We start from the raw sequence: 17,440 nt of genomic DNA, 5'->3' as shown, positions 1-17,440 counted from the left end.
TGGATCCAGCACCCACCAAACAGGCAAGCCCAAGGACCTGGGCCAGGCAACCCAGGCCCTGCTGAAGTCCCTGCCCCTGGAGTTAACGGAGCTGGCACCCACTGTACAGGCAGGTTCAGGGACCTAGATCAGATTACCCAGACCCTTTGGAACCCCCACCCATGGAGCTCACTGTAGTAGCACCCATGTCACAGGTGGGCTTAAGGTCCAGGGCCAGCTGACCAGGGCCCCACCAGAGCCCTCTGTCCCCAGGGCTCACGGACCCGGCACCCACCACCCCCAGGCTGGCATGGCTCATCTCACCTCAGCATCTACCAGCTGGTGCTTCCGCTTGTTTCAATCCAACCTGCCCCCAGTTCCAGCTTATGCTGGTTGGCGCTGCTGCTTAGCCCAAACCAGCAAGCCCCTCGTCCCAGCTCCAGTGCAACCTGGCTGATTTTGTGGCCTAACCTAGCCTGTCCTGCACCCCATCTTGGTTCTTAGATATACCAGTCAATGTTATGAATTGGCCTGCCCTGGCCCGCCCTCAGTCTTGACTCTCATGTATGCCCGCGGTACTGTAACCTGGCCTGGTTTGGGCTGCTCCTTGTCTTGGTCCTTGCACCCACCTACAGGGACTGCAACCTGACAAAGTAGTTCCCCAAGCTCCTCCATTTGGCCTCCTTGCAGTGGCAGATCTTGCACATACTGATGGCTCCTTGGCCCAGGTTGACTTTGTCCACTTCTTGTCCTGGTAGGAATGGTGTCCCACACCCATGCTGAGGGATAGCCTGCAGCCATGACTAGCTGTGTCCACTACACCCATTCCAGCTTTCATGTTCACCAGTGGGAGTTCTGTCTCAGATTAGGGCGTCCCCTTAGTTCCCCAGTCAGGCCTATTCCCAGCCAGATATTGCATGTGCCAACAGAGATTGCTGTCCCACCTGAGTGAGCCCACATAATCCCCCACAGATTCTAGCCCCCAGAACCAATTCACTCATGTTTGTCGACTTCATGGCCTAGCCTCACAGTACCCATTCCCTGTACTGATGCTTGCTGGTGGATTCCATGATCTAGCCCTTTGAGTATAGTGGTCTTCCATATGCAAGTCCCCTCGAAGTCATTCTTTACCTGGACATGAACCCTAAAGTCCCTGCACGCCCCAACCTGTGCCATCCCCCAGACTCCCTGTAACCCCACAACCCCAAGTCCCCAGAGCACATTGCCAGGTGGCCCTCAGGCATGGTGATAGGCGGAACCAAAATCCTGAGCCCAAAGCTCACACCCACTCAAGATCTGCCCACAGCATGGCAGCCATGCATGGAGAAAAATTCCGATGCCTCAGGCCCAGACCAGCTCAAGATCTGCCTACTGCATGGTACCAGGGAACGAGCTAAAATTGTAAGCTTCAAGACTAGCCCCACCTGAGTTCCCCTGGCCACAGCCATGCATCTGGGGGAGCAAAAGTCTCTAACCTCCAGCCGGGAAATGACGGAGATCTGCCCACCTATTTATTTTTATTTGAAAAGCAGATTTTACAAAGAGAGGAGAGACAAAGAAGTGTTCTATCTCCTGGCTCATCCCCCAAATGGCTGCAGTGGTCAGAGCTGAGCCAATTTGAAGCCAGAAGCCAGAGGCTTCCTCTGGCTCTCGCAGGATCCCAAGGTGCAGGTGCAGGATCCCAAGGATTTGAACCATCCTCTGGTGCTTTTCCAGGCCATAGGCAAGGAGTAGAATGGGAAGTGTAGCAGTTGAAAACAAACTGGCGTCCATATGGAATACTTGTGCTACAGGCAGAGGGTTAGCTTGCGTTGACCCCATTGTTTAAAAAATTATTTTTCAATAAAAATTAATTAATTAACCTTTAAAAAGTAAAGAAATTTCCTACATTTGAATGAGAAACCCAGGTTGCATGGATACATGATCTGTCATTCACTCTAGCATTCCGTCTAAATTTGGCTAAATGTTTCTCAAATGAACCAGGTTGAGAACGATGTCTCTAGAAAATAGTTCCACTTCCAATCTGGGGTCCCATGATCATTAAGAAATATGATTACTTTCTTTTCTCAGTACACAGCACTCTAGTAAAGCGCTGTATAAGAACAGAGAGGGAAAATTACCAATGAAAAATGTCAGCGAAGAAGTGTCTTTGTTCGAGAATCCTTCCCTCCAAACATAAGAGCTTGTATTCTTTAAGTCAAATCTGAAATGTGTTGATTTAGGGGTCCCTAATGCTTTTGGGAGTAAGGTGCCTGTGTCGGGAAATCAGAAGGTCCTGTAGGGCACCCCTCAACGCTACAGCATCCTTCCAATGATTGAAGTCATTGAAAACTGTGAAAACTAATTTGTTCAATACTGTCAGTGGCCATGAACCCTAGGAATGAGGGTTTGGGTCACATCAACAGGACAAGGACCTTAACCATGAAGCCTCTTATTGAGAGTAATAGGGATACACAGTGTAAGAGAGATCTTGGTCATATGCAACAAGAGGCATTCTAAAAACTACTACATCCTTTGTTTACATGTGTACAATCCTACAAGCTACCTTTTTGCTTGAGTTCCCCTCATCTCCTTAGCTACTAAAATAGAATGTATTACAATGTGTTAAACTCTATTTCTAAACTATTTAAGAAAAAGTCTGTTAAAGGTGATTGGTTGCGTTTCAGACAGCAAAACAAGAAACAACACCTGATGATGACCACTGGAATTTGCATCCCTTTTAGGAAAAAGTTTACGAATTTGCTTACAACCAGGAAAACTTGTCTCATGGTAAGCAGAAATCTAACTTTATCATTGTCCTTAAAAGATTTCATACAGTTTAGGGAGATGGGCATGGGTAATACACGACAAGAGGTACTCCTTGTAACAGGTTTTCTCAGCTGGGTGAATTCATCGCTATTTGCTTTTGGGAGATACTTTGAAGACTGCAAAATGTGGTGTAAAAGAAATGGTAGTCATTTTGTTATTCATATTCATTGTTCCTGAATGCCTGATTGGTCTTTTGGTATGATCCAGCATCTGGACCTGCAGTTCTTCCAAGAATTACTGGAAACAATGAGGGAAAGTCTGTCAAAATCAAGTTCGCTGCAATTCTGGAATAAAATTGATAGTTCACAACAGCCAAGTAGATGATGAATCAGGAGAAAATCTGTTGAAACACAGTAGGTGAGCTTTGTGGAATTTCCCTTTGCCCAATCTGCCTTTTTAATAAAACGGCTATGATTTTTGAAGATAGCAGCCTGTATTTCAACTATGAGAGCCTGTCTCTGGGGGAAGGAGAGTGAATCTTATCCTGTTTGAACTTGTCTAGGGGATTTCCAGGACACACACAAATAATCAGTTTCCTTTCTTTTACCAAGGCAACATAGGCTAAGGGGATCCCTTAAAAGAGAGAAGTTGGCATAAAGAATATTTAAAGAAATATTGAGTTCAAACTCTCAATTTTGCACCCGGTGAAAAAGCCTAGCGGCTAAAGTCCTTGCTTTGCACGCACCGGGATCCCATATGGGCGCTGATTCTAATCCCGGCAGCTCCACTTCCCATCCAGCTCCCTGCTTGTGGCCTGGGAAAGCAGTGGAGGACGGCCCAAAACCTTGGGACCCTGCACCCACGTGGGAGACCTGGAAGAGCTCCTGGTCCCTGGCTTCAGATTTGCTCAGCTCCAGCCATTGCGATCACTTGGGGAGTGAATCATCGGATGGAAGATCTTCCTCTCTGTATATCTGACTTTGCAATAAAAATGAAATAAATCTTTTAAAAAAATACACAAAAGCAAATGGGGATGAATTCATCCAGCTGAGGAAAAATGTTATAAGGAGCACCTCCTGTGTTATTTCCCACGCACATCTGCCTAAACTGTATGACATCTCTAAAGACAATGACAACATCGTATTTCTGCTTAACATGAGACAAGTTTTCCTGGTTGTAAGCAACTTTGTAAACTTTTTCCTAAAAGGGATGCAAATTGCAGTGGTCACCATCAGGTGTTGTTTCTTGTTTTGCTGTCTGAAACACAGTCACCTTTAACAGGCTTTCTTAATACATCTCCATTCTGCAAGTGGTGTTTTGAAGTTTAAGTAACATCTAAATCTGTTTCATTGTGAGACAGCTTCCTACAAAGAAACAACATCATAAGGGGTATATTACTGGGCATTTATCTCACAATAATGAGGTTGTGTAAACCAATAAAATGATTTATTTGATATATACAAAGTTGACATCTCTTTGCACAGTTGAATTTTGTAAATCAGTACAAACATAACAATACTGCTCTATATAAACTTTTGTATAAACATGAAAGGAAATATACACATTATCGTTCTATTGCTTCCAAAGCACAGAATGTACAGGTCCACCTGAAAACTTTCTGTTGTCACATGCAAGAACAAGTGTCAGAGGCTGGGCTAGCCCCAAGTGCACTTTGTAAGGCCTTTAAACAAATGCAAGAGAGCTGGAGGTAGATTGCTGGGGGACTCTCCCTTCCCCTCTGCAGAGAAATCAGTTCCCTGAATAGCAGCTTTTTATTCTTAGATTGAAACTCCCCTGAATATTGCAGGATTTAAAGGCACAACTGGGATTTACTGAAAACTGTTTAGCACACACGAAATTACCACAATTCTCTCGTCTATTCCTTCCTAAAGGACACAGCAAAAGCGCCAGATAGTGTGCCACCTCCAGGGGGCCCCTAGTCACTGGGACAGTGCCTGGAATAGTAAAATGCAAATGAGTGACTGCTTCTATTACCTGTGGTAAAGGGGAGCAGCATTACCAAGTTTAGCTTATTGAATAATGTCCCCTTCTTCAAACGGGAGAAGAAACCAACAAGCAACACACAGAATAATACTTTTCGAGAACATTCATAACATAAAAGTCTAGTTTTTTTTCCTGTCAAATAAGAAAAACAAATGAGAAACTCTCCATTATTCTTATCCTCTGGAAGGCAGCTGTCCTGACCCAAATTTGTGGAAGACATCTATGTGTCCCGTTTCATCCCACAGGACCAATCCTCTTTTCTCACCAATCTTTGCATCAACATGATGATCTGCTATTGATGTGATTAACGCTGTTGAGAAGGTGGCAGGAATCTAGTTTTTCAAGTACTTTCTCAAGATACTGAATTAAAACTCGTCTTTTAAATCTGAAAATAGATAAAAACATATTAGCCAAAAGATGCTCAAAGCACTTATGATGTGCAAGACACTATGTGGGGAGACACATGGAGCTTGAGGAATACATGGAAATATAAAATATGTCCTCATGGAAAGACACAGAGTAGTAAATTCCAAGGTCAGTTGAAGCCTCGGGTCCCCATTCAGACTAGGTGCATGAATGAGTGTGCACGAATGACATCAGTCTAAGTACTTTGCAAGACAGTCTTAAATATAAGTGAGGACCAAGTTTTGTGAAAAGCCAGGAGGAGCCCGTTGCTCCGTGTTCTGTGTCGAGGCTCAGTGCTCAATGACAAGCGAACTTCCGATTTTCTTTTTAAGCTCACCTTGCAGCTTCCTTGATGGTAAATTCAACAAACTGCTTCTTCATCTCCAGAGGTCCTTGCACTTCTTCAAGCAAAATGAAAATTCTTTCATACTCTAAAGATATTTTATACAAGTCAGTACTTAAATATTTATGACATAAAATGCATAAGTCATCCTCAGTAATCATTCATCATATGCAGAAATGTACATGTACTTATATTGGGTTTTTTTGTAGTTATATTGTTTTAAATATTTGTTTATTTTGCTTGAAAGGCCGAATTACAGAAAAAAAGGACACACATACACACAGATCTTCCATCCACTTGGCTGCAGGATTGGATGTGAAACAAATGGGATCCAAAACTGATGCTCATATGGGATGCTGGCGCTGCAGGCAGAGGCTTAGACTGCTATGCCACGGCTCCAGTTCAGTTCTTAGAGTTTTCACAATTTTATTTTAATTATTTGAATAGGAGATCCACCATTCACTGGTTCACTTCTCCAATGCAACAGCCAGTGCTGGACAAGCTGAAGTCAGAACCCAGGAGTTCTATACGGCTTTCCTATGGAAGTGGCAGGCACCCAAGAACTTGTGTCATCACGTGCTGCCTCCACTGTATGCTATTAGCAGGGAGCTGGAATTGGGAAGGCTGAGGTCTTGCACCTGGGCACTCTGAAATGAGATGTGCAGATTTTGAGGGTATGTTAACCACTACACCAAATAGAAATTTTGGAGTTTAAGCACCCCAATCAACTCCGCTGCACACGGGGCTGGTGTTGTAGTTCCCCTATGAGCTAACTCCTGCAACAGTGGTATCCCATATAGGTGCTGGTTCCAGTCCTGGCTGCTCTGCTTCCAATCCAGCTCCTTGCTAATGCACCTGGGAAAGTACGAGAAGATGAACTAGTGATTAGGAGTCTGCCACTCATGCTGGAGATTCAGAGTTCCAGGCTTTGGTATCGCTCAGCCCTGGCCCATGTGGCCACGTGGGGAGAGAATCAGCAGATAGAAGATGTCTTTTTGTCTCTGTCTCTCCTCCCACTCTGTAACTATGCCTTTCAAATAAATATTAAAACAAAATGGATATGGCGCTGTAACTTAGCTGCTAAAGTCCTCGCCTTGCACATGCAGGGATCCCTTATGGGTGCTGGTTCTAATCCCGGTGGTCTCACTTCCCATCCAGCCCCCTGCTTGTGGCTTGGGAAAGCAGGTGAGGACAGCTCAAAGCCTTGGGATGCTGCACCCACGTGGGAGACCCGGAAGATGCTCCAATGTGGGGAGCGGGGTGCTGAAGCCACTCCCCAGAATAGGAAAGCTGGAATAGGAGGGGCCGTGGCAAGATGGTGGCTGGCCCAGGGCCAGGAGGCGGAGCTGGTCTCGCCAGCAAGTAAACAGGAAGTCACAGGGATAGGCTAATGCCCTCGCTGTGATTACTGGCCTATCACGTAGCGCCAAGTGGACCCACGGGGAGAAGTGATTGGTGGAGAACTATATAAAAGTAGCCGGTAAAAGCTAGGGTGGGGGGACTGGGACAGACGGACAGAGACGAAGACGAAAGACGGACGGACGGACGGCGGACGGAGAAATACGGGGACGAGGGATAAGAAGAAATGCAAGAGGAAGGGTGCCGGAGAGAAAGTAGAAAAGAGGGATACAGACAAAAGCACTAAACAAGAACGGAGAAATGCAGCAGAAAGTATGGGAAGAAATATGGGAGGAAGGGTGCCAGAGAGAAGTGGGGAGGAAAGCTTAGACCAATGGGGACAGGAGCAGTGGAGAGGTTTTGTTTTTTTTTTTTTTTTAATTTATTTTTATTACAAAGTCAGATATACTGAGAGGAGGAGAGGAAGTGGAGCTGCCGGGATTAGAACCAGCGGCCATATGGGATCAAGGCGAGGACCTTAGCCACTAGGCCACGCTGCCGAGCCCCAGTGGTGAGGTTTTAAACGCAGCTGCTTTTGGCAGTGAGGGGTCCGGTTGCGGTTCCGGCTTTTCCTGGACCCTCAAGAGTATGCCTCGTCATTTTAGTGTCGCAGCTGTTGGGTGGCAGCGACACTCCTGGCTCCTGGCTTCAGATTGGCTCAGCTCTGGCTCAGCTCTGGCCATTGTGGCCACTTGGGGAGTGAACCATCGGACAGAAGATCTTCCTCTCTGTCTCTCCTCCTCTCTGTATATCTGACTTTCCAATAAAAATAAATAAATCTTTTAAAAAGTGGATAATGGAGCTAAGGGATGATTGTTTCCTAAAGAAAAATCTTCACATATCTACTAAGAAAACTTTTGTAAGCAATGATGAAATATTGTGAGTTGAATAATAGCTACCTAATGTTGCTCTACACCCTAGAACTTGTGAGTAAGTTATATTCTATTGTGAAAGAGATTTGCTTTGCAGATGTGATTAACACTCCTGAGGATAATATCCAGGTTTATGCATTGGGCCCAGTGTAATCACGAGGATTGAAGAATGAGAGCTAAAATCAGAGTGACATAGGGAGAAACAATGCTAACTAACACTGCTGACTTGAAGATGAAGGGTGGCGTCATAGCCCACAGGTATAGGCAGCCTTTAGAAGCAGGAAAAGGCAAGGAAATGGATTCTTCTTGGAGCTTACAGAACACTGGACTATCAACATCTTCATTATAGCCCAGTAAACATAATGTCACTGTTTGGGTTGTTTCAAGTAACAAATTTTATAGTAACTTCTTTTAGCAGAAAGAAATAAACTGCTATAAAAAACAAAAAGGAGAAAAATACGTATTCGTCTTTTTAAAAAATATTTACTTATTTTTATTTCAAAGACAGACTTACTAAGAGGAGAGACAGAGGGGGAAGGATCTTCTATCTGTTGGTTCGCTCCCCAAATGGCTGTAACAGCCAGAGCTGAATCCCGGGTCAAAGCTAGGAGCTTCTTCCAGGTCTCCCATATGAGTGCAGGGGCCCAAAGACTTGGGCCTTCCTCTGCAGGCTTCCCAGGTTACAAGCAGGGATCTGGGTCAGAAATAGAGCAGCCGCAACACGAATTGGTACCCAGATAGGATGCCAATGCTGCAGGCAAAGGATTAGCTTGCTATGTCATTACATTGACCTCCTTATTGGTCTTTTAAAGCACCCCCAAATTGCTTTAAATTACGTGAAAACTGTGAGGCCAGCACAATGGCATAGTAAGCCAAGCTTCTGCTTGCCTACATGGGAACTATACTTCCAATCCAACTCCTTGTTTATGTACCAGGAAAGCAGTGGGGGATGGCTCAAGTTCTTGGGCCTCTGCACCCATGTGGAGATCAGGAAGATGCTCCTGGCTCCTGGCTTTGAACCTACCCAACTCTGGTATTTACAGCCAGTTGGGGAGGGAACCAGTGGGTGGATGATCTCTCTGTGTCTCACCTCCTCTCTCTGTAACTCTACCTTTCAAATACAAATAACATAAATCTCTAAAAATATATGTGAAACACACTCAATTAAAAAAAATGCACTTCAAGAGGCAGCTGAAAACTATTTTGAACCACGAAATGAAAGACACCTCCTGTAGTTTTATTGATAGATATCATTTTCTTAACTTACTTCGCCCAAACTTTCGAACTTCCTTCATTAGCTGATGTTTTATGTCAGCGTTAATTCCTTGTGCCATAGCTGGAGTTATTTGTGTTCTATTTGATACCGTTTCAAAAGTTGATTGAACTGTAACTTTTCGGTCATCTCTGCAGAAATTGTGATTTTTGGCTTTTCCTACAGGTGCATTACCAACAGGCACATGTGTCACCCCTTCTTTGCCAGGCCGAGTGAGGTCATCTGGTAAAGAATGCGGTGGATTGTGGGGAAAACCATCTCTCGCCACACTCAGCAGCTCTGGCAGGGCAGATTTTGGTGAGAATCCAACAGGAGGGCTTTGACCATTTTCCATCTTCTCCTCGTGGGCATCGTGAGTAACAATATCTGGAAAGCAAAAAGAGATTGGGCTGTGAGGTGGATGCATTAAGTCAACCCCATAGGTGCATCTTTCTACTTCACAGTTTCAAGGAAATTACTCATATTAAAAAATATGCATTATTGACTTGAATGGCACAGTTAGAGATGGGAGAGAGAAAGAAAGAGAGAAAGAGAGAGAGAGAGATATCTATCTGCTGCTTCATTCTACACATTTACTCAGTGGCCAGGGCTGAGTCAGGCCAAAGCCAGAAGCTTCTTCTAGGTCTCCCACACAAATGCAGGAACCCCACATCCTGGGTCATCCTCTCCTGCGTTTCCTAGGCTTTTAATCAGAAGTGGAGCAGCTGGGACTTGAACCAACACCCATATGGGATTCCAGTGTTACAGATGGCAGCTTCATCTGAAGTGCCACAATGCTAGCCCCCAAATTACTTGTTTCATAAATTAGGATGATCAACCAGAAAGAGATTAGAGAGCCTTCAAATTGAGCTCAGGAAGATAATACAATAAAACCATCTTCTTCCCTTTCTGACACTGTGAACCTAGAGAAATTAAGAAAGACAACACGACTGATCAACAACCATTCGCAGATCCCTGGTATTCATCATTTGGTGTCAAGAGTGTTACGGTTTACAAGTGGAAAAGCAGCAAGTCTCACATGACATGACGACTTTTCAAATTCATGTACAAGCTGACACGCTTCACTGAGCATGAAGTCAGAAAACTTGCAGGCATACCAACCTGCACCTTCTTTACATCATTGTTTTCCAGAAGTATTTATTTGAAAGGCAGACAGAAAAAGAATGAATGAGTAGGGAGAGAGAATCATTTATCTGTCAATTCATTCTTCAAATACTTGCAAGCAGCCTGGATTAGGCCAGGCCAAAGCCAGAAACTCCATCTTGATCTCACATGTGGGTAACAGGAGAGAGGAATCCAAGTATTTGAGCCATTAAACTCTGTTTTCCCAGGTGTATTAGCAGGAAGCTGGATTGGAAGTATAAGAGCCAGGACCCCACTGAGTACTCTAACATGGGCCTCTCAAGCAGCATTTTAACGTGCAGTACCGCAATGGCCACCCCAAGTGGTAGCTTAACTGTTGCATGACCACCCAGCTCCTACATCAAATATTCTGAGAAAACACAGATGGTATTTGGCTGAGCACTCTACTCCATCACCCCAAATTCCCATCTTTCTAGGATCCTCCTCAAATTTCCATTCTGTGTCAAAGAAATGGGTTCCTTCTTTCTCCAAATCAAATGACTCAGTTTCCTGTGTTTCTCCTTTGTGCCACCCCTGTCGGTCTGGGCATCAACAGTCAAGAAAATGGAAAGAAATGTCCCCTGAAGTCTTGGAATTCACATTCCAGGGAGGTGCGACAGGAGGCGCTGTTGAGCCAACCAAAAAACACACATGCTGGACTTAAAAGAAGGAAGCCAGCATGTGAGGGAGAGTAGCAGAGCAACCCCCAGGACAGCCCAGGAGATGGTGGACATACAATCCAGGGATGCTGTAGCCTTTTCAAACTCCATGGGTGTCATCAAATGCCACGGAAAAGGCTGCAAGTAGATCTGCTTCGGAGAAGAGTAATGTCAGAGGCTTAAGATGTTAGAAAACCTACACAGATTTATGCGCTTATTAGACGCATAAATGGAGATGCCATGTTTGTGGTTATTTCTGAGTCTAGCGTTGAGGGGCAAGTTACACTCTAGAAGGATGAATATTGGACTTGGTGAAAGATAAATAGAAAGTCCCAATGCTACATCGGATCAGAGAGAAAGAGGCGGCAATAAAGAAATCCTAGGACTGAACTTTGAGGTCTTACGCTACTTAGAGGTGGGAAAGAAATGATGAAACCAGAAAAAGAGTACAACAAGGAATCATCATTAAGGGGAAAAGAAAACTGGGAGCTTGTGGTATTGGGGACCCTGAGGTTTCTATACAGGAGAAAGTGAACAATGGTGTGCAATGCTGGTGACCTTGATTATTGCTGTTTGGGGGGTGTTGGGAGGCAGATTCCATACTTCCCTGGATCACAACATTAATTTCTCCATTAATTACTGTATTAGCTATTTACTAAGTTACGTAATAATTGTTGTTGATTATTATGCTATTACTATATAATTATGGATCTTTTCTCCTCGTATACCTCAAAAAGTTAATGAAAAATATAATTAAAAGTGTTTATTTTGGTGCAAAACTTTTTGAAGTGCATGAAAACAAAAGCTATTTAAACAATTCATGAAGATGTGTACCATGAAATTATGCCCAGATTTCAAAATTTTTTCAACAAAATAAGTTTATTTTCAGCTGTCTTAACTACTGTGCCAAAGGTCTCTCCATAGACTGATTTTTAATTCCATTTTCTCACAAACTTTTTTTTAAAAAAAACAAAGGTATTCATTTATTTATTTGAAAAATGGAGTTATGGAGAGAAAGATTTATTTCATCTGCTGGTTCACTCCCCTAGTGGCTGCAAATGGCCTGGAGCCAGGAGCTCAGAACCCCATTCAGGTCTCCCACGTGGATGGCGGGGGTACAAAGGGCCATCTCTGCTGCTTTCACAGGTACATTTCAGGGAACTGGATTAAAAATGGAGCAGTCAGGATGCAAACTGGCATTCAGATGAAAATGCCAGCATTGCAAGCAGCAGCTTAGCCTGCAGCACCACAGCACTGGCCCCTGCACAAAGTTTTTGAAGTGTTCTTCGTAGATTGCATGGGGCTGTCATACCTACAACACAGATGATGTAATAATAAGCAAAAACTCCACACAAAAGAAACAAGCACAAAGGAAAGTGAAATTTGTTAGTGTCTCATTCCTCTAGGAACCAAAAGGAAATCAGAACTACTACTTTATACCTGAATGTCCAACAGTGGATTTTATGAGGTTTGGATAAGATGGGAACCACAAGGCTGAGGATGGCTCCTTTCCACCCACATGGTTAGTTACAGGAGGCGGGGCTTGTGGTTTCCTCAACAGCTGGGACATGCTCCGCCTTCTCTTAGATGACATAGGATTATTGGGTTCTCCAGGACGCTTGACTTTGTTTTGTGGCCCTGCCACAAACTCATCTGCTTCATCAATCATCATTCCCTAAAAAAAAGAAAAAGTTGACAAATTCCACTAAAGATTAAAATTAAACAAATATATAACAAAACTGTAAGCGCTGTTCATATGCAAATATGCTCAATTATGTAATATTTCATTAATCATGGGCCAATCGGTTACCATGCTCCACATAAACTACATTCTCAGAAATTAAATAGGAATGAAACTATTAAGATACAAGGCCAAATGCACTACAACAGTGAGTCATTAAAAAGCTTAAAGAAAGTAATCAGATGGGATAAACCCACAACTACTTTTTTTGAAGAAGTACAAATCATTTTGCACCAATTCTTGGTAGGGGAAACAATTAGCTTTTTTTGTTCTTTTCTATTTCAAATCCATTATCAAGAAACACTGAATAAAACTGTGCAGAATGCTATACATAGACGGTGATATCATTTCCTCTACCACTTCAAACATAGATTTACATACATCTGTCTTGGTGTTGAGTAAGGAGGCTTTTCACTCTGAAGCTTACAGGTGAAAGATGAAAGCCAGCAATACATTAAAAAAAATAAGCCAGCTAAAAGCTGGTTCTATCCACAGATAACTAAATAATCCAAGTCTCATTATTTGAATAGAATCATGACAAATTACTTCTGCAAATGATTTCCCACATAAAGAGAATAGAGAAGGGAAAACATTTTTGCTGAACATTTAGTACATTCTTGATAATGTTCTAGACAGTGTGAATGTACTAATTCATTTAATATTCTGTATAGCTCTACCAATTAAGTGTAATTGGTATCCTCAATGTCACCATGAGGAACTCAAGGCAGAGAAATAAATATAAAAGCTCCAGTTAATTGAGGATTAGGGTGCGGTAGAATACTTTTGAGTCCAGTTTTAATGTCATAGATATTATTGCATGTTCTAAGCCTTTAAACCAATAGTCTCCTTCATAAGATATAATCTCATTTTTCATGTTCCAATGGTAAAACTTTCTCTTTCTCTCTCTGTGACACACACACACCCTTCAAATTTAGATTTGTAGTAGGACAATTCAAATTGGCAACATCACCTAGTATTTCACAATTCTCATCACTAGGCCATAGCAAATATGAGTCATAAAAATAGGTAAAATAAGTAGACATCTCAATAGTTTAAAAAATAGCATATGAAGCTGGGGAAGAATATAGCCTCTGTAATCAGAAAGATGCGCTTTCAAAGCCTGGTCCTTACCAGCTAAGTCACTATGTCACAGGGTAAGTCATTCGACCACTTTAAAACTTTGCCCCTTCTCATTAAGGAGCAGACAGCAACATTTGCCTCACAACACAATTGCAACATCAAATGTCATTATTTAAAACACCACTACAGTATCTACTAGGCAGTCAATAAATGGCAGCAATTATTTTATTCAAGCAACACACTTCTGCATATAAAGGCTCCCACTTTCCACCTCTGAAGAGCCATGGTGTGGTACCTTAGCTTTTAACAAACAGACCAAGAGCTTCTGATTTATGTTCATCTTGCTAAAAAAAACCCCACTTGCAATAAGAATATAATTATTTAGACATAGGAATTGGTATTGTACCTTCTTATCTTGTTTAAATGGGTTGCCAAAAGTGTGCAGCCTTTTCGGTTGATCTGGGTCAATCTCTCGCAGTGGAGAAGCCAGAGTCTTCAGATATTCCTGATAGTTGCCCATTTGTGCAACTGGAACACTATGAAGGGCATCTGCAAAGTCACCAGGAAAGAAATTGATGTTCTAAACTACCTACTCGTTCTGTGACTACCTTCATGGAAGCCACACACGGTATTTTCTCAATCAACAGAGGGTACTTCGCTGCTCAGTTACCTTCATCTTGTCCAACTATGAACTTGTGTACTTTCAGTAGATTTGATCTCATTCTGGTTAACTGGTCTAAAAGATCTCTACGTGGAATATCATAAGCATTTCTATACGTCTGAGGTTTCCAATCCTATGTGAAATGAAACAATACCATTTACTCCTGAGGCATCTGATACAGAAATACAGTACTTCACATTCTTAAACTTTTCATGAAGAAAGCAATATCCAACACTACTAAGTACATCAGATTTTTCCTAGTAGAAAGTTCCCACTTACTGTTTTGATTTCCACATACCCAAACCAATTAGGCATCAGAAACATCTCTTTTCATGTACCATTTAGATCTCGTGAGATTTAGGCCTTGGCAGGACGTGGCAGCTTGGCAGGACGTCGAGTCCTCTGGCAGCCATGGCAGTGAGCGGCTGGGATTCCCTCCCTGCCCCCCAGGAAGGTGATAACTAATTCTGCAATGAATACAGCTGGCAGGAAGCCTCTGGCAGCACATTGGGCATGGCCCCGAGGCCACACTGTCTCCAGGCCGCCCACAGCCAGTGACGGAGAACAGCTGAATCATCAACTCTGCCCAACAGGAACCTCTAAGGGGAAGCCTGGTGTCAAAGGTTCCCGTTGGGATAGCAGCAAAGACTGTCTCCCAACTGTGTCAGTGCCTGCATCACTTCACACAGCCCTCTTTTCTTTCTCCTTCCTCTCAAAGGCACTAGATCAGCACTGACGTCTCAAGGCTGTCTCTGTGTACCGCAGCTTTCTGGCACTTTCATCTTTATAGACGGTTGTCCCCCAAACATGTACATTTAATTCCTATTGGCCTCTACTGGCAGGACAATTCTCACTCAACCTGGTCAATTAGCAGCTCCTAATGCCAAAGCAGGATTGTCATTTTTTTGAAGCTAAAGAAATATGGAAGACAAAATGTATGTATTAGGCAAGTTCAAAACATGAAATGACTTGTATTACAATTTACCTTGTTTAAAAGCCCTACTTGAAAGCCAGCAAATTCTTTGGTATTAAATTCTGTCAGTCTTGGTGCAGTTTCCCCTGTGATTTCTTTCAATAGCTTTCTAAAGTTTGTATTGTGAGTCAAGGGCACACCACCTGTAGAATGATTTTTCACTCTGATTCCAATTTCCTGGGGAGGTTTCTTCCCCACTGATGCTAGTATTCGTTCTGACTCTAGTTTGGTCTAAAACGAAAGTAGATAGTATGTTATGAAAATATCTACATTATCACTGTCATTTTTTACTACTTAAGAAAGATAGTATTTTAAGAAACCCACAGAAAAATTTTCAATTGCAAATCACAGGAAAGTGGATAATTAAACTTTTCCTGTGCCTCTGTATTACCACAGCAAAGCGAGATGGGCTAGAAAGATAAATAAAACCTTTTTTCCTTGTCTAGTGCCAAAATTAGGATTAAACTATGGAAAGAATGGAAATCATAGGAAAGAATTTCACTCAAGGACATCTAAAAACACATTTTGTTACTGTAAAATTTGATCAGAGTTAATATTAATTTCAGATCCAGGAAAAAAGTTCAAGATTCTATATTTATAAATGTAAATGAGCACTCAAACTTAGATTACACAGTGACAAAATATCTGAAAAAATTCATCTGCTTATTTCTAATATAGGATTATAAAAAAAGTTATAGAAGGTAATAGTTCACAGATTATGTAAATGATTTGTAATGTGAGTTGCATAAGTATCTTGCTAACTTACAATGCAAAATCCTATCATATGGATTGATACTATTTGTGTGAATATTATAGCAATACATTTGGCATATTGTGTGTTTTACTTATATCTAAGTAGTTCAAGGAACATTGATGACAGAGTAATTAGATGAACAGCAAATAGAACCATTATAAATTAGTAATGATTTTTTCTTTCTCTCTAAATCATGGAACTCCATCAATGTCCAGTAAGCCCAAAATAAGTTTAGATTTTTTGTGGTTTGGCCAAGACATCTATCAATTTCTCTAAAAACTAGAATTAAGTATGTTAACTGCAAATATTCTTAACACATGAAATGTGAGATGAAGATTCTGTTTTCTCAAATGGTCTTGAAAGGTCACATATACAAATGTTGGCCCCCAAAAGTTCTAGAATTTTATTATTTTCAACTCTGTTCACTTTCTTCCTTGAGGTCAAACCCTGCTGAGACAGCCTTAAAGGCCCAGGGTAAACATTAAATAGAAATCATACAAATCAATAGATTAATAAATAGATAAATAAGTAACCAAACCAAAACATTTATAACAACAAAAGAAAATACATTAGCAGAGAGGAAAAAGCAATAAGGGACACTTAGTAGATCATGAATCTACCAAGATTTTGACTTCACTTTATTTTGTATTTCTGAGCACACTGGACTGGTAAGAGCTAGTAAGCTCTAGAATATAATTTTTTTTGGCCAGTTCCTAGCAAGGTGTGTCAGCATCTCAGTTGTGGAGTTCTTTTGATCCTTTAATGAAATCTGACACTTCGCTTGCTACTCTCTGTTTTGAAAAGCCAAACTTCCAAACATATCTGACTTTAAGCATTCTAATCCCTGAAAATGTAACTGTAGTTTCCTATTTGGGAACACATTTATGCATGCATCTGTCCTATTAGATAATCTGCGCTAAAACAGAACACATTTGTATAGCAGTAAGGCTCTACCCTCAGTAATTCTGACATTTCTACTCAGCAAGAATGGGCTAGGGAGAGGTGAGAAGTATGACAAGGAGTGGTGAGTGGAGGATGAGGTACTAATAGAGAGGGGCAGGCAAGGGACAAGGTGAATAACGATAAATGAGGTGGGGCTATACAGGCATAGCTGCAGGGCAAAATGAGAGGAAGTTGAACTCCACTCTTCAGGTCTCCTGGGGACCCATTATACTCCAGGCGGAGGAATACTGGTCTCAGCTGCCCACTCCCCAGAGGAAAGCACATGACCATTCATCCAAGGGACAGCATGTGAGTGTGTGTCTGAAAACCAATTTCAGGCAAGCCAGTGAATCACACCATGCCTCAGTGTGCTGGCCTAAAGAGGGAAATTCTCTAGCCCAAAGTGATTGGAGAAGAAACTAGGTTGAGAACAGGCAAAAACGTGACCCACGAGAGAATTTTATTAAGCCTCTCCCCCTCTTGGGC

The 17,440-nt window shown here is 42.3% G+C and overlaps 1 protein-coding gene across 4 annotated transcripts in view; it reads right to left on the bottom strand.

The window, feature by feature from the left end:
• Positions 1-4,176: 4,176 nt before the first annotated feature.
• Positions 4,177-17,440, bottom strand: part of LOC101524246 (integrator complex subunit 6-like) — a 58,292-nt gene continuing 45,028 nt past the window's right edge. For 2 of the 4 annotated variants that reach the window (XM_036497813.2, XM_004587733.4), the window contains 7 exons: positions 15,271-15,489; positions 14,295-14,418; positions 14,031-14,173; positions 12,244-12,478; positions 9,017-9,388; positions 5,474-5,567; positions 4,179-5,116 (listed from right to left, as the gene is read on the bottom strand). In XM_036497813.2, the coding sequence (XP_036353706.1) occupies positions 5,008-5,116; positions 5,474-5,567; positions 9,017-9,388; positions 12,244-12,478; positions 14,031-14,173; positions 14,295-14,418; positions 15,271-15,489 (1,296 nt within the window). In that variant the 3' untranslated portion in view covers positions 4,179-5,007. Of the gene's footprint in view, positions 5,117-5,473; positions 5,568-9,016; positions 9,389-12,243; positions 12,479-14,030; positions 14,174-14,294; positions 14,419-15,270; positions 15,490-17,440 lie in introns of all 4 variants that reach the window. The other 2 variants (XM_058658421.1, XM_058658420.1) reach the window with 2 other exon arrangements.

This window comes from Ochotona princeps, chromosome X, assembly GCF_030435755.1.
Source record: "Ochotona princeps isolate mOchPri1 chromosome X, mOchPri1.hap1, whole genome shotgun sequence".
Lineage (NCBI taxonomy): Eukaryota > Metazoa > Chordata > Mammalia > Lagomorpha > Ochotonidae > Ochotona > Ochotona princeps.
The sequence above is the reverse complement of the archived record's forward strand: the minus strand, read 5'-3'. Positions and strand labels throughout refer to the sequence as shown.